This window comes from Helobdella robusta (assembly GCF_000326865.2).
Source record: "Helobdella robusta unplaced genomic scaffold HELROscaffold_22, whole genome shotgun sequence".
In the NCBI taxonomy this organism is placed as follows: domain Eukaryota; kingdom Metazoa; phylum Annelida; class Clitellata; order Rhynchobdellida; family Glossiphoniidae; genus Helobdella; species Helobdella robusta.
This window is the reverse complement of record NW_008704170.1, coordinates 711,996-735,213: the sequence shown is the minus strand read 5'-3', so window position 1 is coordinate 735,213 and position 23,218 is coordinate 711,996. Positions and strand designations below refer to the sequence as shown.

The 23,218-nt window shown below is 31.9% G+C and overlaps 5 protein-coding genes across 5 annotated transcripts; all 5 read right to left on the bottom strand.

Annotated features, from left to right (window-relative positions):
- Positions 1-4,707: 4,707 nt before the first annotated feature.
- Positions 4,708-7,893, bottom strand: HELRODRAFT_171906 (hypothetical protein; the record flags this gene model as incomplete). Its single annotated transcript, XM_009018589.1, has 5 exons — positions 4,708-4,823; positions 5,339-5,575; positions 5,728-5,904; positions 6,232-6,495; positions 7,611-7,893. 5 exons carry the CDS (start codon positions 7,891-7,893, stop codon positions 4,708-4,710), a joined length of 1,077 nt encoding a protein of 358 aa, XP_009016837.1.
- A 2,118-nt stretch (positions 7,894-10,011) lies between these two features.
- Positions 10,012-10,938, bottom strand: HELRODRAFT_171905 (hypothetical protein; the record flags this gene model as incomplete). The annotated part of the gene is made up of 3 exons (XM_009018588.1): positions 10,012-10,253; positions 10,349-10,540; positions 10,635-10,938. 3 exons carry the CDS (start codon positions 10,936-10,938, stop codon positions 10,012-10,014), a joined length of 738 nt encoding a protein of 245 aa, XP_009016836.1.
- Positions 10,939-12,977: 2,039 nt separating this feature from the next.
- Positions 12,978-13,908, bottom strand: HELRODRAFT_171904 (hypothetical protein; the record flags this gene model as incomplete). Its single annotated transcript, XM_009018587.1, has 3 exons — positions 12,978-13,221; positions 13,366-13,540; positions 13,605-13,908. 3 exons carry the CDS (start codon positions 13,906-13,908, stop codon positions 12,978-12,980), a joined length of 723 nt encoding a protein of 240 aa, XP_009016835.1.
- Positions 13,909-16,172: 2,264 nt separating this feature from the next.
- On the bottom strand, positions 16,173-17,239 carry HELRODRAFT_171903 (hypothetical protein; the record flags this gene model as incomplete). The annotated part of the gene is made up of 4 exons (XM_009018586.1): positions 16,173-16,202; positions 16,362-16,561; positions 16,684-16,914; positions 16,966-17,239. The coding sequence occupies 4 exons, from the start codon at positions 17,237-17,239 to the stop codon at positions 16,173-16,175; spliced, it is 735 nt and encodes a 244-aa protein (XP_009016834.1).
- An 831-nt stretch (positions 17,240-18,070) lies between these two features.
- Positions 18,071-22,710, bottom strand: HELRODRAFT_171902 (hypothetical protein; the record flags this gene model as incomplete). The annotated part of the gene is made up of 7 exons (XM_009018585.1): positions 18,071-18,297; positions 19,330-19,572; positions 19,704-19,934; positions 19,986-20,246; positions 21,665-21,742; positions 22,129-22,326; positions 22,407-22,710. 7 exons carry the CDS (start codon positions 22,708-22,710, stop codon positions 18,071-18,073), a joined length of 1,542 nt encoding a protein of 513 aa, XP_009016833.1.
- Positions 22,711-23,218: the final 508 nt, after the last annotated feature.

Here is a 23,218-nt window from a genome sequence, read left to right as displayed (position 1 = left end):
CACCTACGTAATGCCTTGGGCTCCAACTTAGTAATAATAATATAAAACTTAAACCATAAATCTATTTTGAATTTGTGTTAAAACGTGCCTTAACTTACCTATTCATTACATAACGGCCCTAGCTTACCTAAAATTACAAAACTCAAGAGCCCAATTCATTGGCCTTTCGGCACCCACCCCACCACCTACGTAATGCCTTGGGCTCCAACATAATAATAATAATAATGTAAAACTTATAATTAACCTACCTATCGATACACTTACAGCGTTTTAATTTACATTACAAGATTGTTCCTAGAATTACATTATTGCCCTTAACTACCTATGAAATTAAAATACTCTCAACCTTAGTAATAATAAATTAGAATGTGTAATGAAAATAAAATTACGCTCAAATACTAACATATATGTTTATGTATGTATTTGTGTGTGTGTGTGTGTGTAATACGCTGATGCGTGTAATGTGAGTGCAAGATAAAATAGAAGAGCTAAACTTACGCGCCTACCTATTAAACTACATTAGTGTTGGATGCTTCCTATCTATCCTACCTACAATTAAAATTATGCCTATTTAACCTACCTATATAGCTACGTAATGTAATTGTGTGTGTGTGTGTGTGTGTGTGTGTGCGTGTGAGCATTCTTACTTAATGTTAAATTACAGAGAAAAAAAAATAAAACGTATCCCAGCCAGGCGTGTGTTCTTTGCCACTGAACTCTTCTGGAAGCTTCAACCTGAATGAAATGAATAAATGAAAAAAATCATATTTATTTAAATAATTTAAATGAAAATAGAGAAACGTGAAACCCGCCAGCCGGAAAAGCCAGCTAACTGGCAAAAAAAGAACCGCAAAGAAACCGTAAAACGAACCCCAGCCAGACGAGCATTCTGCCACTGAATGAACGAACGTAGCGTGACATCACAACCATTTTGATCTTCCACGATGAACTCCTCTGGAAGCTTCAACCTGAATGAATGAACCTGAATGAACCTAAATGAATGGAAAAATCTTATTTATTAAATTAATTGAAATGAAAATAGAGAAACGCAAAGAAGCCGACCGGTCGGCAAAGAAAAGAACCTCAAGGAAAGGTATCTATATAAGATTTATGCTCTATATAACTCTATATAACTCTATATAACTCTATATAACTCTATATAACTCTATATAACTCTATATAACTCTATATAACTCTATATAACTCTATATAACTCTATATAACTCTATATAACTCTATATAACTCTATATAACTCTATATAACTCTATATAACTCTATATAACTCTATATAACTCTATATAACTCTATATAACTCTATATAACACTATATAACTCTATATAACTCTATATAACTCTATATAACCATGCATACTACCACATTCAATCAATAAAAATCCCACTAAAACCAGGAACCACCGCGAACCTGTTATATGTATGGTATGAAACAAAACAAAAAAAAACACAAAACAAAAAACACACCACCAAGTAGAGTAAAAGAATATAAGTTCTTAACCTACCTATGTAACTAAATTACCTTATGCCCTAGCCTACCTATATAATAAATTAATCTCAATCTCACCTACCTACGTTTCATTAACTCAACTTAAGTCTCATGAAGAAAGAGAAAAAGGAGTAAAAAAGAACATAAAATACTACCACACAAACAATCATGATGTATGTATGTATGTATGAGCAACCGCTAAAGAACCCACCTAAAATATAAAAAAAATACAACATACAAACGCACAAACCACAGACATGCAAACTTTATATAACTCTATATAACTCTATATAACTCTATATAATACAAAAATAAATAAAAATAAATAAATTAAAAAAATATAAATATTAAAAAATGAGATCAGGCACTCCGACTTGAGCGAGGCAGAAATGCCTGATCTGATTTCAACGCTCTCTCAGCCCCTATTTATACTCGTTTCAACCATACATTGTCATCATTTCAATCATTCACATCAGTTAAAAACTTGTTTAATGTATGTGCTACACTATACAGTTTTAACAACAATGCTAACCGTACTATCGAACGAACGCCTTCGAAACTTTCTGCTTGGCTGGTTGAATCTGCTGTATTGCTTTTTATATAAACATTTGATCTTGTTAATTATTTGTATACATGGATTTTAGTTAATTTATATATTTAAATAAATATATATTTATATATATATTATATATAAATTCATCATAACAGCAACAGTAATCAGTGCTATATATGTACGCACGCAGTTCAAATTTTTCGGCGGGAATTCAAGATAGTTTAAGACCACACCTTGCTTAACATCACTTGTATAATTTAAATATTTATATATACGGCTTCACTCGGCCTGACTCTCAAGCCGAGCCAAGCAGATAGATTTCAGGCCGAGCCAATCAAATCTGAGCCAATGAGAATAGGTTTATAATCTTATTAATTATTTGCATACATGGATTCTTGTCAATTTATATATATATATACTTTTATATACATATATATATATAATATAAATTCATCATAAAAGCAACTGTAACCAGTGCTAAATATGTACGCACGCAGTTCAAATTTTTCGGCGGGAATTCAAAATAGTTTGAGACCACACCTTGCTTAACATCCGATTCCAAGCAGATTAAAATTTTGCTCGCTTTATATACGAATATCCCAATATAACAAATTCTCCAACCTATTTTAAAAATTTTCTTTCTTGCTTTTTAATCAGTCAGGTCACAAAAATCATTATCGATATCGCGATGAAATCAAATTAAAATTTTTTTAAAATTGTTTATAAAAGTTAGTATTTAGTAAAAAGTTTAAATTTTTCTGAGAAAATTCAAAATAATTTGAGACCACACCATAACGCAATTGTACAATTTGAATGTGTAAATACAACATTATAAATGTATTATAACTATATATATATTTTTTTTAACAATATTCTATAAATTCTACCGAATGTTTGGCGTTAATATGTTTGTAGTTCGTTTTTTCAATTTTTCTCCCTAAAGTTTTTTGGTGAACGTTTAGTTTACTAAAATTCAAAATAAACTTATTTTCCGAATTCATGCTGCAAATAGGGCCATATTTCGATTCCGAATGAATCATCATCATTGTTTTTTTCATGTTTATATAAGGAAATATTGACTTTGTCAAAATGAACTTAGTTGGAAATTGACTTTGTCAAAATGAACTTAGATGGAAATTAGGTGTCAGGTTTTTTTATTGGCTGGTTATCTTCCTTGGTCACCTTTTCTTCATCGATAGCATCATATTCTTCTTTGTCACTATTTACAATGCTAATTCTACCCAAACTGTTATTTTGCTATGTTTTGTTTTAAAATATTTCGTGTCAATTAGCTAATGGACTTTTAAAACCTAATCGATGCATGGACCATTCATGCAAACGCGGTCTACAAACAATAGTTTGGAAGGAAATGATGAGAAACCGTCAAACATTTACTGAAGTAAATATCTATTTTGCAGAACTTTCATTTTTTCAAATTCTACTCTAAGAATTTTTAAAATCAATTAGCAAATGGACTTTTAAAACCTAAACGATGTATCCATTCATACGAACGCGGTGCGTGGCGTAAAACATAAGTTAGGAAGGAAATGACTGGAAACAGTCAAACCATTACTAAATGTACATTTCCATTAAAAGCTAGCAAAATTTTGGCATACTGTTAGGGCCGGATTTATCACAGGTATAGAGGCTCCTAGTTATTGTGCAGACTCCAAATTACTCTATTTATTATTCTGTAGTTTACCGATGGAGAAATCTGCAACAGTCTCTCAGCAACACAACACCTCAAAGATTTCAGTTCTATTCTATCAACAAGTTTTATATAAATGCTGTGTTATAAAAAGAGAATTTTTGACAAAAACCAAACACTGACTTAACGCTTGACGTATTTTTTCAGATTCTTATTAACTGTTTTTATTATGTACGGTAAGATGACTTGATGATAATTATTTTTTGAAAAATTCCCACACAATTGCAACTATGTCAATGTCAGAAGCAATAAAATATTTATTGAAATTGACAACATTTTTTTTATAATTATAACGCATCCGTTGACAGAAACTGTGCTGAAAATAAAGATGGTATAAGAATGTATATGAAATGAGTTTTTGATACAAGGCGCTTTAAAATTGATAATGTGAAACTTTTAAATAGGCTCTGCTAACAGTTATAAAAACAAGCGGTAATGAAGTTTTGCAACGTTCTCAAAATTTAAAAATTTCGTTAAAACTGGGTTTAATTCAATTTTAATATTTTATAGAATACATCCAAGTTTTTAATTCTGAATAGTAAGTGGTTTAAAAAGCATCCAAAATGATGGATGAAAATTGACAGGAATAATTTTTTAACGGAGTTCGTTTTGAAGGAAAGCAATCATTAGAATTACCACATCCTATCCATATTGAAAAGTTGATTAAAATCGTACTATTAACGACAATTTAGTAACAAAGTAGAAATTTCATAGTTGGCGGTTGTCATCGGGTATAAATTTGTTTTATAGGTTTGAGCCCGTGTGATGAACAAATTTTTTTCTCCGATTTTTAAGATCCAGAAATTTATGAATCCTCAAGTATCATAAGGAATGAATGAACTCATCACGCAATGGTGCAAAATAATAGCGTTTCAAAAAGTTTTATTTTTAAAACTAACAGAAAAATTATGGCAATTTTAAAATGTAAAAACAATGTTTCAAAATCAATCGACGACATTTCCATAGTAACGTATGGTTATATATACAGGAATATTAAAAAAAATATTAAATCTACGATTGTAGTTTTCAGCTTCAAAAAGTACATTTCTTAATAGTTCAGCTATGAAAGTATATAAAAATTAAAAAAAAATCGTTTCGAATCATTGAATAAAAGAATAAGTGAGTGAGTGAATAAACGAATGTATGAATGAACGAATGAACGAACGAACGAGCGAGAGAATGAATGAATAATGAATGATTGAATATGTACATTAAATATTTAAAACATGGTGGGTGCATTGAAGTTGATCAGAACATGTAGATGCGCCACAGTTATTAAACATGTGAAACTCTGAAACATGCTACAGTAACAGTTATTAAACCATGTTAATAAGTTTGTTAAACATTCTTGAATATGGAAAGATTCATCAAACAAGAAAATTTCAATATATTGTTAAATTATTATCAAATATATTTAAACTGAAAAGTATATATAACTAAAGATGAATAGTGAGAGGAAGAATTTTTCAACAAAATATTTTCACATTTGTCATCTTTCAGTTTCGATTAGAGACCTGAGATGAACAAATCAACAGGTTGCAGATGATATTTAAAGATCGAGAAATAAAAAAAAACTTGTCTTCCTACAATAGAAGATGCAATCCAAGCAGTCAGTGGAATCAATGATCCACTTGGCCTTGGCAGAGAGTTGTGAGTTAATGTCGGAGTCACCTTGCGCCGAACCGTAATAAGCAGCAGACCAGAGCGAATCATTATAATTGATTTCGTACCAGCCTTCGTAGTAGGTCATGGAACATTTCCAAGTACTGTTGGTGAGGATGTAGTCGTCTGCCGTGCTGGCAACAAACCCACCTTGTGTTCAATCGATTATTTACATAACATATAACTTATAACGTTTTTGGCAATAAAAAACTTATGACAAAGACAGATTTTTAGTTCAAGAAATTATTTGCATTAAAAAAACGTGTATTCTTAATTTAAATTAAATAATTTGCAGTAATAACCATAGTAGCCATTGTTCCATCCTTTCATTGCAAGAACATAGAGGACCCTGCATGTCAGCTTGTATGTGTCAGGTACGTTCCATAGGAGAGCGTTCGGAAAGGTTGCTGGCACCACAGGTATGTTGAGTCCGTTCACATACAACTCTTTTAATTCGTCGTCTACCGACATCTTCAACACTTCGTTTAATAGATATTTTTAGATTTTTTTAAATTAATATTACTTATTTTTATTAGACGTTAAATTTATTTTTATTTGAATGATGGAACGTTTAATGGTGATAATCTTTGGTTCAAGCAAATAAAATCAAACAAAATTCTTCGTTCAGGAAAATTGTTCATTTTTTAATAAATGCGAAAAATTTGAATGAAAACAATTTGTACTAACATGAAGCTTTCTTGCTCGAGACGTCCTACATTTGAACATCTCAAAAATTTAACGTTAAATTATTGTGAACAATGTTCAAAAATATATTTCACATAAAAATTTTTTTAAAACAGTTTAACCAGCCTTGTAAGCTTTGCAATTGGATACGTTAGAAACTGTTTTGAATTCAAATTCGCAATTGAAGTTGAACAGTTGGCAATACTTGGCTGGATCATTAGCATTATTGGATACGTAGTTGAATGCGTTGCAAGTGGTCCTAGAACATTCGGCAGAACATTCCAGTAACGATCGGATGTTGCTTAGTACTGTGGTAGGTTCGGAAACAAAGCACATGGGCTTGTCTGGCACTCCTATCATTTGGTACTTAGTGTCAGCTGCTGAAGCTGACGAGTTGATTGATGTTGATGAAAGCAATAAAATGATTGCCGTGTGAACATCAGTCATCCACATCGGTTTTCCTTTTCTTTGCAACTATCAAGATAATTTCCATTAAACAGATAAATAAAATGATAGACTGCAAGTTTTGATAATTATTTTCAGCTATTACCACAGATTTTATTGAATAAAATTTAAAATTAATGTTTCTGTGAACACAACATGAGGGCCTCTATAAACGAGAACGTGGACCAGCTCATGTCCTCAATCGCTGGATCGCACGAACAAAAACTTGCATTATTATCTTCTTTGATTGTATAGAAACGAGTTATTGAACCTAGCATTATATAAGCAAGAAAACGAATTTCGGTTGTAATAACCTGCAAATTGATAAGGATTAAGATGGTTCCTGCAAAATACATGCTATAGCGACTCATCTCTGCAGTTGTATCTAACGAAACACGCAAGAGATATATTTCCACTGCTTCAACATATGACTGCCTCCAATTCATTAATTAGGATTGTACTGATGGGACTCTGCCTTTGATCAGGGAAACTTAATTAACCATTCTGTCGCAAAGGTGTTATTTACAGCAGTACATTTCATTTTAAACGCCTGGTAAGTACAATCTTCACGATAAAATTTCTAAAAAAAAAAATTTAAACGTTCTTGTTAGTTAACTTCAGCGTATGTTTATTTTAGAAACGAAATAGTTTCAAATGTCACAATGTGACAAATTCTAAAGTGGGACACCATCGGAACATGCAATAGAAATAGTTGTTAAATTCAGTCCTACAATGGTTTTTTTTAATATATTATTAATAAAACAGGCGTACGTAAATTATGTAATAAATATGCACAAAATAGCTTTGTACCACTTTGTACAACTTGGCAGCTACAACGTAAACATTTCCAGTCAAGTTGTATCTGTCTGGTGTTGTTATATCAAGAGCATGAGGAAAGTTCGGCCGCAGAGAAATATTTTTTCCATTGAAATAAAATTGATTGTCAGGAGGTTAGCCAGTCAGGTTTATCTTCAAAATTTGAATAAAATTATTAAAAATTGTCGTTAAATTTGATTAATATTAATAATAATTTAGTTAAATATTTCAAGTTTTCTACCTTTCCTGAGATAATATTGGCAGCCTGGCAGTACAGAAAACTTGTTCAATGTTTGATTGAAGAGTTGGCACTGATTGGTGGCATTGAAGAAGTTGTAAGCCACACAGCTGGTCGTTTGAGAACATCTCATTGAACACAACATGAGGGACAAACTCGTGTGCTCCATCGGTTTATCGCACGAAAAAAACCTCACATCATCTTCTTTGAAACTGCGGAAGCATTTAATTTTGGCAACGATCAAACCTATTTGAAGATATATCATAAGAATTTCTCTTCGATACATATTTGATTAAGGAACGCTCCGTAGCTCACTGAAGGAAACCGCATATGTTTTTATACATAAACTAAAATATGAAATATAAATTTTGTTAAAAATGTCTTTTTGTTTTTTTTTGCTCTTCCATTTGAAAATAACATTTTGAATTTTTGTTGAAGAACTCAGATAGCACTAAAAATTAAATATTTATGCGTATTTCTTTCACAAAAGTCATTATTTGCTAATTTTCTTGTTTGCGTGCAAATTTGAAAATTTGTTTGCTGTTCAAAGCACGTCAAGGTCATTCCACGATTATTCTTATCACCACTACTTTCAACAACATTTTCACTTCTATTCTTTATCATAATTATCACCATTCTCGTTATCATCAATATCATTTACTCAGTTAATTATCATCAATTTTCATTATCATTATCACCATCGTTATAAACATCCGCCAAAAATGTATTGTTGTTCAAAGAAATCAGTTGAAGTTTGGAAATAGTATTTTTTCTTATATAAGAGTATTTGGAAATGTGCCTTTTCCAAATTGCACTCCGGACATCTACCCAGTTTTGCTCCCTATCCCAATTCTTCTCGCTAGGTCCCTTCATCCTCATTCTCACTCAATCCGGGGTGCCAACGTCAGATGAGACTTTGATTCGGTCAATAAAGTTTTACTGAAATAAAGAAGAAACTACAACGATTGTTGAGAATAATTTGATAGCTGGTTGCATTTGTTTCTTAATGGCTAACGCGTTAAACTTTAAGTTACGAGTGCAGGGAGAGAAAAAAATTTTTATTTTGCGAGATTTTTAATGGGAGTTATAAAGTGCATAGATACTTGTCAGTAAAACATCGCAAAGTAATTGCACCGGTAGTTCGTTTCAAGACTCCATCTTGCCTTGTTTATCAAACACTTTTTCTCACCATCAGCAACATTATCAGCGTTGTCATCATCAATATCATCATCATCGTTTTCTCACTATCTCAACTTCCATGATATATGTGCATTGTCGTTATCATCGCAACTATGGACATTTCCATTTTTACCATCAACATAGTCATCTTCATCACCTTCATCATCATAGTCATCATCTTCGTCATCCTTTTTCCACAGTATATTTTATATGCCTTCAACTTTATGAATGTTAAGAGATGCGATTTGAATGCTTTAAATGGAGACTATTCATTGAAACTAGACGATTACAGGTTGAGACGAAACCTAGAGTGAAGTTTAATTACAACGTACTCTCTTAAAATGGCACACTTCTGGCACTGCCGAGGTAGGGCTTGCCCCTTCTTGCTACCCCCCGCCGTACCGTCATCTTTATTCAACCAATACGTTTCAACCTATTCCATTGTTTTCTTAATGGCTAATGCGTTAAAATTTAAGTGCTGACTTTTAAAAAATTTGAATAAAAAAATATTTTTATTGCTGTGAGATTTTCAGTAGGAATAAAGAGGTGCTTTAATATTTTCATTGTAAGTTATTTTAATACTTCTAAACGTCTTGTCAATCAAATAATTTTTCATCATTCGTATCATAATTGTCACCATCATCATCGTTATCACTATTATCATTATCTGTTGGTTCAATTATCATCATCATTGTATTGTATTTATCACCATTATCGTCATCGTATAAGATGGATAGGATTATTTATATGAGCTAAACAGTTTGAGATACACGTAGCTAAGCAAAAAACATTTTAAATTCACCTTAGAAATATGTCTTAGAAAGGTGAAAGAGCTATGAGGATAATATTTTTTAAAAAGTATCAAATGTATGTTTTAGATAGTTTTGTTTTAAAATAAACCACATATTTGGGCGTCATGCGACTTTCGGGATGTGTAAAATTGAGTGAAGTTTTAAAATCAATCGACCATATTGTCATAGTAGTGAATAGTTTTACAGAAAACAACGTTCTCAAAATTGTGTCACTTTATATAGGGAAAAAACATTTCGTCAAAGTTTATAAAATTTGTCATTGGAAAAACAAAAGACGATCTCATAATTAAAATCACGATCTCTACAACTGTCTTCTTCAGTACAATTGACAACTCTTCATATCATTCGGTTCTGAATAGCAAGGATATAGAAAACAATGTTTGTTATCTTTTTAGTGGACACTAAAAATTATTTTAAAAATTACTCAAGAAACTCTTTCTGCAGAAAAATTTGCAGTACTCGCATTTATTTGGTCCATATATCCATTTAGCATTTCCAATGTAACCCTTATAATCTGGATTTAAAAACTCGTTAGCAGCTGGCCAGAACGAATCATTATAAATGATTTTGTACCAGCCATCAGCATAGTTGTTGGTACATTTCCAAGTATTGTTGGTCAGGATGTAGTTGTCTGCTGTATGGATAACTACACCTCCTGTTATGGGGTTGTGTTTTTGCATCAATACTTAGGCAAATTTAAAACATTTAAATTTTCCAAAATTCAAAAAAGTTTAAAATATTAATAACAACCGCTATAAAGATCGTTGTATACTTTGACGGCAATGACGAACAAGTCGCCTCTCAGATGGTACACGTCTGGTATGTTCCATTCACTTGCATGTGGAAAGTTCAATGCTGACATGACGTTAATGCCGTTTATGTAAATTTCTTCCAATTGATTGTCCACATCAATTGTCAGATTTTTATCAGTTGCTGATAAATCTTAAATTTCAATTATTTGTCGGAAATTTATATGAAAGTATTATTAATTAGATACACAAAATTCAACCGATTGTTTAAAATAATTAATGCTCACCTTTTCTATAGTAATATTGACAGCCGGGCATTACAGAGAACTTGTTCAATGTTTGATTGAAGAGTTGGCACTGATTGGTGGCACTGAAGAAATTGTAAGCCACACAGCTGGCTGTTTGTGAACATCTCATTGAACACAACATGAGGGCCTCTAGAAACGAGAACGTGGACCAGCTCCTGTCCTCAATCGCTGGATCGCACGAACAAAAACTCACATTATTTTCTTCCAACCTATGTACACAACTCGCATTTACCAGAAAAGTTTTCATTACAAAAATGATCATGAGATAGGCTGTATAACACATTTTCCCTATAACGTATGACTTCAAATTTGGCACAGTGTGATGAAAACAAACTCTACACTTACAATCACCGAACACACTCTTTCAAATACATTCCAACTACATAATAGCTGTAAGCCGTCTTTTATAACAATTTGAAACTCGAGGTAGATTTGATATAGACCAGAAATTCATAAATAAATTTTTGGCATCTCTTTTGTTGTTGTATTCATAACAATAGGTCGTAGATACCAATATAAAAATATCAAGTCGTCTTTTATTGTTTACTACTGTCTACGGCATTGATTGTTAGTTCTTTTGAACTTTTTCAAGAAAAATTTGTTTTATGATTAACTTTAAATGCAAAATAAAATGCGATAAAGAACGCTAAAAATGGGATATAAAACACAGTATGAAATACAATAATGGTCAGTGAATTAGATCAATCAGTAGAAGTGCCATGGGGCGTTGAAAGGACAACCTTTGTGGCACAAAAGTTTAACTGTGGGTAAAGGATAGAATGACTTGTAAGCCGTTCTGCGTTTGACTGAACTACCTTATTACGAACAAAAAAATATCTCATATACTTTTATATTCAGACATGTATCCAAGAAGTTTCTCAAACAGCAGAATAACTTAAAGCTCCTCAACATTTGTAAGTAGATTGTGATCTTAAATTTATACTTACTTTTAAAATTAGTAAAAGTTAAACAATCAAATGTTTAACTCATTATAAAATGAATATTCAGTAAAATAAAGTTGTGAAATCAGGTCAGGAAAAAAAGGTCTTCATACTTTACCAAAAGATCAAGAGGACTCATACTTAACCAAAAGATCAAGATCAAGTCCTCTGTCAGAAAATCTTATGCTACGCTAATGATCATGGTTTAAACTTGTAATCAGCTTATCCGCTCATATCTTAGCTTTAACAGAGTTAGCCAGTGATCAGATGAACAACCATCAACCACATTTCATGTAATGATAGCTTTTCATCCTCTTCTTTCTCATGCCTTGGCTACCATCGACCTCCACAAAACCCGATCATCTTTAACACTTTGTAGTAGTTGAAATGTGGTAATATTAATACCATTTCCAAATCATCGTTATGGCTACGATATATTCTCTGATCCCCACCATATACAACTTTTTACAGCTAATTTTTCAAGAAATACGATTTATATTGTCAGATTTTTCTATATTTATTACTCAAAAAATTATTGCTTAAAAAATTTGATAGCATTCAGCAAAAGAATTTTCAAAAGCTACAAAGGATGGATGTGTAATTGTGATGCAAATTAGTCATATGAAAATGGAACAACAGTTCGTTTAGGAGGTGGAAATTTTGAATAATTGTGAAACAGAAACTCGGTTAATGTTAATTTTCTTCATTTGAAATACATAATATTTTGCCATTTTTTTTAGTTTAAATCATTTTATTTTATCAACTTTTTAAAAATGTTGTTCTATTTTACATGATGTATGTTTGCCTGCTGAATTAATCTAGTAGGAAGTTTCATTTGGGAAACACCGCGTGTAAGTTTCGCAATAAAATTTAACTAATTGATCGACCAATAGTAATGAGTTCATATTTATTCAAGGGCATCTAAAGAAAACCACATTTCAAGAAAAACAGATTCTCTTATAAAAATCAAACCAGTATGAAATTTAAAACAGATTCTCTTATAAAAATCAAACCAGTATGAAATTTAACATATTGGTGTAGTCTAGTAAACTTGTAATCTACAACATTAAAACTGTTTTTTTAATAAAAAGCTACTCTGAATTTTGAAAAATAATTCAGAATGTCAAAAAACATGAAAATAATATTTTTCATCAGAATGTTTTAAAGCACAACACGTTCACTGAAAGTGTTGAACAAAATTTCTAGGAATCTGTGTTAGTATGACAGGTATTTTTGTCCAAAAATTCTAAAAAAAGAAGATTTCTTATTTTGCATACAAATGTTTATTGAATTATTGCCACATTTTAGTTGAGATTTTAACTTAACTAAAAAACGCTGAGCATTATCAAATTGGATTAAAAAATTTTTTTATTTAAATTATCTAACTCAGAAATCTTTTTCTGCAGTAAAACAGGCATTCCGAACAATTGCTGGATTCAATGATCCATTTCGCTTTCGGAGACAAACATCCGGTTCTGTCTGTATTCTCTGGATGTAACACCGTGATCGCGTCAGACCAGAATGAATCATCGTAACTGATTTTGTACCAGCCATCGTAATAGCTTTTGGTACATTTCCAAGTTTCGTTGGTCAGGAGGAAGTCGTCATCAGAACTGACTAGTAGACTACCTATGATTTTTAATTATTTGATTTTGAATTATGATATAAAATGTTCAATATTATTTTTTTATCTAATTCGAGATTGTAGTGAATAGCGTGATATGATGAAATTGTTAGACAACGAAACTTGGTTCTCTCTGTTGAAAGACTTCACAGCAACCACGTAAATGTTGCCATTCAGATCGCATCTGTCACACAATTTGAAATTATTGGCGTTTGCGAAATTCAACTCTGCTGAAATGTTGTTTCCGTTGAAATAGAATTCTTTTAGTTCATCGACAACATGGATTGCCAGTGGTTTTTTAATTTGAATACCATCTTTATCTGTTTGTGAACAGTAGTTTCAAAATATTTTCATGCTAACTTTAATCATATTTAATCTATTTACCGTTTTTGAGATAATATTGGCAGCCGGGCAGTACAGAGAACTTGTTCAATGTTTGATTGAAGAGTTGGCACTGATTGGTGGCATTGAAGAAGTTGTAAGCCACACAGCTGGCTGTTTGTGAACATCTCATTGAACACAACATGAGGGCCTCTAGAAACGAGAACTTGGACCAGCTCCTGTCCTCAATCGCTGGATCGCACGAACAAAAACTTACATTATCTTCTTCCAACCTTTGAAAACAATTTAATTTTGCCACAGTAATGCATGTACGAATGACGAAAAGCAGAACTTCGAGTCGGTACATTTGAAACATCGTGAAGTTCTCAAGAATTATCTGTCACTGTCAGTACTTTTTTAAATTTACAAAGACTTTAAAGTTTCACGCGTCAACAATTTGAAAAAATATTCTACATATTTATATTAGGTATAATACACATATGTCTATTTGTAGAATAAATATATAAATAATTGTTTTCATCATCAACGTTATCATTTTTGCCAGCAGTAACCCTCACATTTTCAGCAAACCAACTGATAATTACATGCCTCGATCTAAAATTTGTATGGTAGTAATTTCAAACAGAGAAAAACGCGGATCGCCAAATATTTAAAATTACTAACGTGCCTACCCCTTGTGCGATCTATAATTATCGTAATTGTCGGTTTCGTGTCAGTTTTGTTTTAAATTTTTTAAAAATTCTCATGACAAACTAAAGACAAATTTTAGATAGAAATTATTATACGCTCGATACCCTTAGGTACAAAAATAATCACACTTTTCTTACACCTATGCGTTATATGGCGAATTCACAATGTCTAATTTTCCTTCTTGAATATAAACGAGTCTGATTCCGACAATTTGTTTAGCTGATAATTATAATTTTTTCTTTCTGCGTTGAAAATGACTCCAATCAATCAATTAGTTTATAAAGCGCTATTTCCGCGAGGTTCAACAGCGCTCCTCAATGAATTTTGAAAACAGATCGGTCTTGAGATCCGCTCTGAACTTCGTAAGTGATGGAGAAGTTGTCAGAGAAGGAGGTAGAGAGTTCCAGAGAAAAGGGTCAGAAAAAACAAATGCAGTTTGTATTTTTGATTCAGATCTTTTTGAATCAATAAATTTATTTCCATAAAATATTAGTTCAGTGATGGAAACGTTTAGTAGGGAATCTATGTAGCAATATTGAATTCTCAAATGATAATTTGATCAATAGAAATAAGATTGAAAAAGTGACAAGTGATTAGTGAGTATTAATATATCTGTAAGTGTCTTGGTATAGGATGAAGGTTTCATCTCGATAGGTTGATTGAGTGGTGATTTGATAATTAATGTTGTGGTTGGTTGACTTGAATAGCCCTAAGAGTGAATGGATGTATAAGTTTCCATTTGCGTGGGTTTCCATTTCTCGGTGAATCTAATTCTCGAATTATCAGAATTCTCATAACCTGAAATCCTCACAACGGATATGATGATTTCACTTCTGAAGATTTCATTTAACATTGCTATTAACGCAATTTTTATTAATTTTCATGTTAGTATGTTGATGAAAATTGTTAACTGATTTTAGATTTGAGATTAGGGGTACTGGGTTTTTCAAAATAAACTTGGTTTAAAAATGAAATTTCTTATTATTTATCTAAATATCAATAAAAATACACAGACATTTTTAGAAATAGATTGATATTTATATCAATTAATATTTGGAAAATATGCAACGAATAAGAAATTGTTTTAACATGTTTGTAACATCGGTAGAGAATTGAATTACATAAGGTTGAAAAAAAAACAACCATGTAGTGCTGGTCAAAATTAGCTAAACATGATGTGAATGTTTTAATACCGAATTTTTACGTTTGATATTTTAAGATTTGAAATCATGATGTCCGTTATTCTGATCTTCAGATACAAAAGTGGACATTTGCTTTTCTCAACAAGTTATGAAAAAGAATTTGTGTAGACTAATATTGAATGTCAAAATGGACAAAAAAGAGTCTCTTTTGAAGACAATCTATCTATATAACATAGAATCAAACAAAAAATTCGTAAATAAATTTTCTAACTGAAAAATAATGGTAACTTTTATGTTTATGTTTTTATTTATGTTTTTGTTTGAATGTGGGCAAGTAAAAAATCATTAAAATATTTTTAAAATAACATCAACATCATAGAATCACCTGTTTAATACGTTTGCATATGTTACCACTCATTTCCATTTATACACATTTAGCAATGTCTATTAGATTTTACAAAATAAAAGTTGAATTTAGGCAACTATGAAGACTCTACTTGAAAAATCAAATCAGAATTTTAAAGTTCATTATTGAAAAATATTGATCTATCAATGTTGTCTGGATCATGAAATACTTTTTAATTGCCGTAAAAAAATAGTTTCCTATATCTCTGAAACAGTGATTTGTTTTGCTTGTGTCGTTATCTAAATAAAACAACGATCGTCAATTTTATTGCTATATTTAATTACACGATTTCAAAATGATTGACTTTTAATTTTAAACCGAGTAACCTTAATTCGAAACTAGGATATAAAGTTAGTTGACCGCATCTTCAAACTAATTGACAAGTTTCTTTTGCTGCGAGCTCTGATCATGGATATGAAAGTGATTGATTTTAAAGTTACGTTAAATTTTAAAATAAAGTCAGATCCAATAATTTTATTATTATCAAATTCTTGTTAAAATCTATAACACAAACTCACTAATCAAACTGAGACGGCAATAGGTGGTGCAGGATTTACAAACAGTGGAATCAGTAATCCACCTGGCTGCTAGAGAGAGAGGAGGATAGTAATCCGTGCTGGTTGGCCACATTGCATAGCGAGCAGCAGGCCACATAGAATCATTATAACCGATTTTGTACCAGCCATCGTAATAGTTCATGGTACATTTCCAAGTTTTGTTGGTCAGGATGTAGTTGTCTGCTGTGCTGGCTATGAAACCTCCTGTGGAGAGATTAGTTTTTCAATTTGTCAACTTTAATGTTCAAATTAATCTTGAATTAAAATCGGTTAAAATAAAGAAATGATTTATTACAGCAAAATAACATTTGCAAAACTCTGCCTACCATCAAAAGCGTTTTTGAATGTTTTGAGAGCGATAACATGAACGTTGCCAGTCATGTTGTACGTGTCTGCAATGTTCCACACCTTAGCATTCGGAAAGTTTGATGCAACGGGTATGTTCTTTCCGTTCAAGTAAAATTCAAGGAGCATATTGTCCACGGTGATCGTCAATGGTTTGTTACTTGGGAAGTTTTCTGAATCAAATGGCAAAAACGTTATTGTACATTGTCTGTCTATTGTTATTATCAATTATATAATTTATTTAATAATTAAATTCATGAAACCTCTCTTGAGATAATATTGACAGCCGGGCAGTACAGAGAACTTGTTCAATGTTTGATTGAAGAGTTGGCACTGATTGGTGGCATTGAAGAAGTTGTAAGCCACACAGCTGGCTGTTTGTGAACATCTCATTGAACACAACATGAGGGCCTCTAGAAACGAGAACGTGGACCAGCTCCTGTCCTCAATCGCTGGATCGCACGAACAAAAATCTACATCATCTTCTTTGAATGGTTTAAAACATCGCTGCTTTGCAATGATTACACAGACATGCATATGTATCAAAATAATTAACAGTATACACATCTTTTAACCAATTCACGTTTGGACAAATTCACCACCTTATGTTAACAGCCGCAAATGCATTGGGCTTCACTTTCTCTCTCTTTCTCTCTCTCTCTCTCTCTCTCTTTCTCTCTGATGTTGTGGGATTTGTATCTAATGAGTTATAACAGCTATTGCTGTATATTAATTGCAACAATTCATTTGAGAATTATACATTCTACTCAGCACATCTTCATACACCATCATCATTTGCGATAGAGCAAGAATTAAAAATAGTACGGTGATATATGAAAGAAAATTTTATTTTATTAAAATTCCTTGATAAAATTAATTTGCGGGTATAATAGTTCGGTATATTTGTGTTTAATTTTTCAATGAATTTTTTTTTACAACGGTATCAGACTCCTGAGTTTTGGATAACAATGGCAACTAAATAATAAATAACCGTTAACAATACCAAGCATGTTTTTGAATGAATTTGCAACTGTCTATAAATTGGATGGTGTGTGTGTGAGTGTATGTGTGTGGTGTGTGTGTGTGGTGTATGTGTGTGTGTGTGAGTGTATGTGTGTGGTGTGTGTGTGGTGTATGTGTGTGTGTGTGTGTGTATGTGTGTGTGTGTGTGTGTGTTGGTGTGTGTGTGTGTGTGTGTGTGTGTGTGTGTGTGGTGTGTGTGTGTGTGTGTGTCTTTGTTTCAAATAATTTCTCGCAGACTGCATTTATTTTCATAAATTAAAAACGAACAAGTAAAACTTTCCCTTTGTTTAAAATATTCACTCGATATTCTTTTCATTGCATTGTTAAATATTTATTTCAATTTTCTCATGAAAGAACGTAGAAGGCATTGAAACCAAAAAAATAAATGTTTGAGGAAATAAAATATGCCTCCATGTTTCTTCCAAAAAAAAATTTGTTGTTCGTTTTCTCATTTGTCATCGCCGTGTAATAAATCGGCAGTTCGTTTAACGTCTCGAAGCTCGCCACGCCATTTCTTTCATCATCGTCGTCGTTATCTTCACTTTCATCATCTCCATGTTCATCTTCATCATCTACGGGTTAAAATAAAACGACAAACGAGCTAGTTCGGCGAGTAAATAAGTGCGTTTACTTAAGCTGTATGTACAACTTAAATCTAACAATTTGAGGTGTTCTTTTCGAATTATTAGCAACTAGCGAGTGAAATAAAAATGAGTAAGCGTTTTAATTATTTTAATTGTGTAATAAAAAACGCGTACATCAGCGTTTCACGCTAAATAAGCGTTTGCCTTTTTTGGCTCTTTTCTTCTCTTTCTCCATCTACCTCCATTACTCCTACTTACGAAGTTCAGAGCGGATCTCAAGACCTATCTGTTAGTAGAATTCACTGAGGAGCGCTGTTGAAACTAAAAAACTTGAACTTTTTGACAAAGATCAAAGTTTAATCGGAATAATATCTCTTACTTACAAAGAATATTTGTACAGAAAAATTTATTGAAATCACTATTAAAAAAATTAAACGCTCGGAAATGGAAAGTGTATCTAATTTTAATAAATGCGCTTACAACAGTGGCTTACAAAAATTTTTTAAATTTTGTAAAAAGTAGTGAGTTACAGATAAATTTTACTGTAAAATATCAAACTAAATAATTTAATTGAAATTTCATTCAACATTTTGAAACAACAACTTGAAATTTATTGCTACAAAAGAACTAAAAAAACATTGTAAATTTTCATAGAATCTGCGATTGAAAAATATGAAATGTAAAGTAGTAGTTAACATCAAAACAATAAAACACAAAATATTACTATGTTAATAAGCACTAAACTCTAAACAAGTGGTGGTTAGTGCGTGTACGTGTTATTATTATTTTTAACACATAATGGAATAAATATCTATATATAAACGTAAAATATAGAAATATGACAGTTTGAAAACGTTCGACTAATTTGTTTATCAGCAGTTGCTACAATAAGCAATTTGCTACCACAAAATTAACTTTGGCTACTGACAACCGCTCGATTCAAGGAGTTCTGAAAAATAAGATGACACAGTTTTATTAAAATTTATGTTGCGCAAATAATAAAAAAGAGTTGAAATTTACCGATTAAACTCTTTCTGCAGTAAATGTTACAGTTGCTGCAGTCAGTGGAATCAACGATCCACTTGGCTGCACTGGAAAGGGGAGGGTAATAATTGCTGGCGGTTGGCCATGGAGCTACTCTTGTAGCAGGCCAGAACGAATCGTTATAATTCATTTTGTTCCAACCATCGTAATAGTTCATGGTACATTTCCAAGTTTCGTTGGTCAAGATGTAGTTGTCTGCTGTGCTGGCTATGAAACCGCCTGTGAAGAGATTAGTTTTTCAATTTGTCAACTTCAAACTACAATTTTAAAATTAATTTTGAATTAAAATCACTTCAAATAATAAAAAGAGATTTTATATAGCAAAATAACTTTTGCAAAACTCTGCCTACCACGTTTACCCTGGTTGTATGTTTTGAGGGCGATAACATGAACGTTGCCAGTCATGTTGTACGTGTCTGCAATGTTCCACATCTTAGCATTCGGAAAGTTTGATGCAACGGGTATGTTCTTTCCGTTCAAGTAAAATTCCAGGAGCTCATTGTTCACGGTGATCGTCAATGGTTTGTTAGTTAGGGAGTTTTCTGAATCAAATGGCAAAAACGTATTTGTACAGCGTCTGTCTATTGTTATTATCAATTAAATAATTTATTCAATAATTAAATTCACGAAACCTTTCTTAAGATAATATTGGCAGCCGGGCAGTACAGAGAACTTGTTCAATGTTTGATTGAAGAGTTGGCACTGATTGGTGGCATTGAAGAAGTTGTAAGCCACACAGCTGGCTGTTTGTGAACATCTCATTGAACACAACATGAGGGCCTCTAGAAACGAGATCCTATCTTCAATAGCTTGATCGCACGAACAAAAACTTACATCACCATCTTCAAGTTTACGATAACAATTCCTGGCCACAATAATATTGATATAAAACACTAGCAAAATGATTAAATTCATATTTATTTAGAATTTGATATAAACTTAACAGTAATAAATCTTATCATTTAGCGTTTCATCAAATAAATACATTATAAACAAACAAGAATATAATGTTTTAATATGTTGCATGTAACTTGATGCAGAATATTACATTATGTAGAAAAACAAACTGCATTGTAGTGCTTGTCAAAAATTTTCTAAATACGTTGTGAATATTTTATTACCAAATCCATATCTACTTGTGCAGTTTATTTTCAAAAAGTTAAAATTTTCATTTTTTTGGCAAAATAAATGCTTTTTTAAAATGCCCAAGTTATTCTATATCATTTCTATATCATTCACGATTTCATTTTTTGCTTTCCAACTTGAAGCACTAAATAATTCAGTTGGCTGTCTTTATTAGTAAGTTTCAAATTACAATTTAGAAATTTTTTAACATTTCGTTAGTTAGTTTGTGCTATTTCCACTAGCGAAATAACATAAAACTAATATTTCGGTTCATATTAATTCAGCGTTACATGTTGCTGAGATAAATTACATTCAATCCTATATTGTTCAAGGTTGTACTTCAATTTAAAATAAGTTAAAGAGTATAAATCAAAAAATCAGCAGTAATGTATTATCAGTAGACATTTTTAAAAATTTTCTCGCCCATTGCATTACAATTGCTCCTGCCGTTGAATAACACTGCAGTTTGCCATATTACGCTTGAAAGCACAAACATTATTGAAAAACTTGAAGATTCAATTAGAGAAATTCTATTGCAGATATGCTATCTAAATTGATAGTTGTATTAAACATTGAAATCTGCTGCTAAAAAGAGAAAATTAAAACTCCTTTTTTGCGGAAAAAGCTGGTATAAAAAGTTAAAAATATCATTAAATAAAAGTATTATTGTGTCCAAATGTTACCATCTTTCGTGTTAAAGTTTAAAAAAAATTCACTAAGATCCAAAATTATGATATCCCGGATTCTGATTTTCATATCTATGGACATCTGTTTTTCTCAACAAGTTCTGAAATAAATGTAAATAAAAAATTTTAAATGTAAATAAGTGCGAATAGAGTTGTTCAACACGATCAAGAACACTGAACATATGAAAAGAAAATAGCAAGGCGCGAACTATCGTTCCCAAACCGCCAACAAATTATACCCCTCTAATTAAAAAATTAATAGTAATAACAAAAATAATAATGACAATTGATAAATTAACTACATAAAAATAAACTACCATAAAATTGAAATTTACCGATTAAATTCTTTCTGCAGTAAATGTTACAGTTTTTGCAGTCAGTGGAATCAACAATCCAATTGGCTTCAGTGGAAAGGGGAGGGTAATAATTGCTAGCGGTTGGCCATGGAGCTACTCTTGTAGCAGGCCAGAATGAATCGTTATAATTCATTTTGTACCAACCATCGTAATAGTTCATGGTACATTTCCAAGTTAAATTGGTCAGGATGTAGTTGTCTGCTGTGCTTGCTATGAAACCGCCTGAGGTTATTAATTGTTAATAAATTCTATAGTCCAGTCTTAATAATGAAAAACAAGCGAAGGCGTAGCCAGGGTATTTTGCGCCTGGAGACAAGCTATAAAATTGGCGCCTCTCCCCTCTCCATGTTTAATCACATTTTTTATTACATTAACATTGTTGAAATTACTTTTTACAAAAACAATTCAAATTTTAATGGAACATTGCATTTAAAGATAGAACATAAAGTCATTGTCAAAGATAATTTGTATACTTTACTCTTGTGAAAATTTTGTCTGCCTCATTTTGGCGCCCCCTGTACTTGGCCCCCGGAAACATATGTACCCCCCCGCCACCCCACCTAGCTACGCCTCTGAAAACAAGACGAGTTTCAAAAAACCACATTAACCGTCAAAAGCATAGTTATATGTCATGAGTGCAATTATTTTTATTTTCCCAATAAGGTTGTATGTATCAGGAATGTTCCAGTCCTTCGCATGTGGGAAATTTAAAGCTATCGGCACGTTGATTCCGTTGACGTAAAATTCCACAAGTTCGTTGTCCACTGTGATCGTCAACGGTCGAATGATTTCAGTTCTCTCTTCATCTATTTATGGCATTTGAGAGTTGCCGATAACAAAACAGCTTGTCAATTACTGATACATTAGATTTTTAAATGAAAATTACCTTTTTTAAAATAATTTATACAACCGGGCAGTACAGAGAACTTGTTCAATGTTTGATTGAAGAGTTGGCACTGATTGGTAGCATTGAAGAAGTTGTAAGCCACACAGCTGGCTGTTTGTGAACATCTCATTGAACACAACATGAGGGCCTCTAGAAACGAGAACGTGGACCAGCTCCTGTCCTCAATCACTGGATCGCACGAACAAAAATCTACATTTTTCTCTGCGGACCTATGGAACCATTTTATTTCAGCGCTAATTTCGTTTACAAAAAAAATCAACTGAATATTTGCCATGAAATACATTTCACGTAAAAATCTAGATTTGTGGATCTATCGCAAGAAATATATATTTATTCTATTTTCGTACAGGTACAGCAAAGTGATATTGGCTTTCATAAATATCCAAGAAAAAAAACTATCAAATGAATGTTTTGTGTAATAAGCGACGCATGCCTCTCATTGTTTCTTTTAATGGAATATATTGATCTTTCTCGGCAAATATTGCTGAATTCAATTGATAAATGTTTTAAAAATAATCAAACTAGGATTCTTTTGTTTCGATAGTTTCCTTAAAAATTTTTGTCAAATTCAACAGCGCGCAAGTATAAAAATGTACTCTGAACTAACTCTTAACAAATACAAACACGTAATGAACCCAAACGCAAAACTATAACGTTATTTAATATTTTGTGAGGACCAAACCCTAACAAATTTGAAAAACACTGGCATAAGTTATCTTTAAATACAGGATGTCTACTACTATCTAATGGTTAGTCAATTTGTCCTTTCTTTATCAATATTCTCCTTGAAT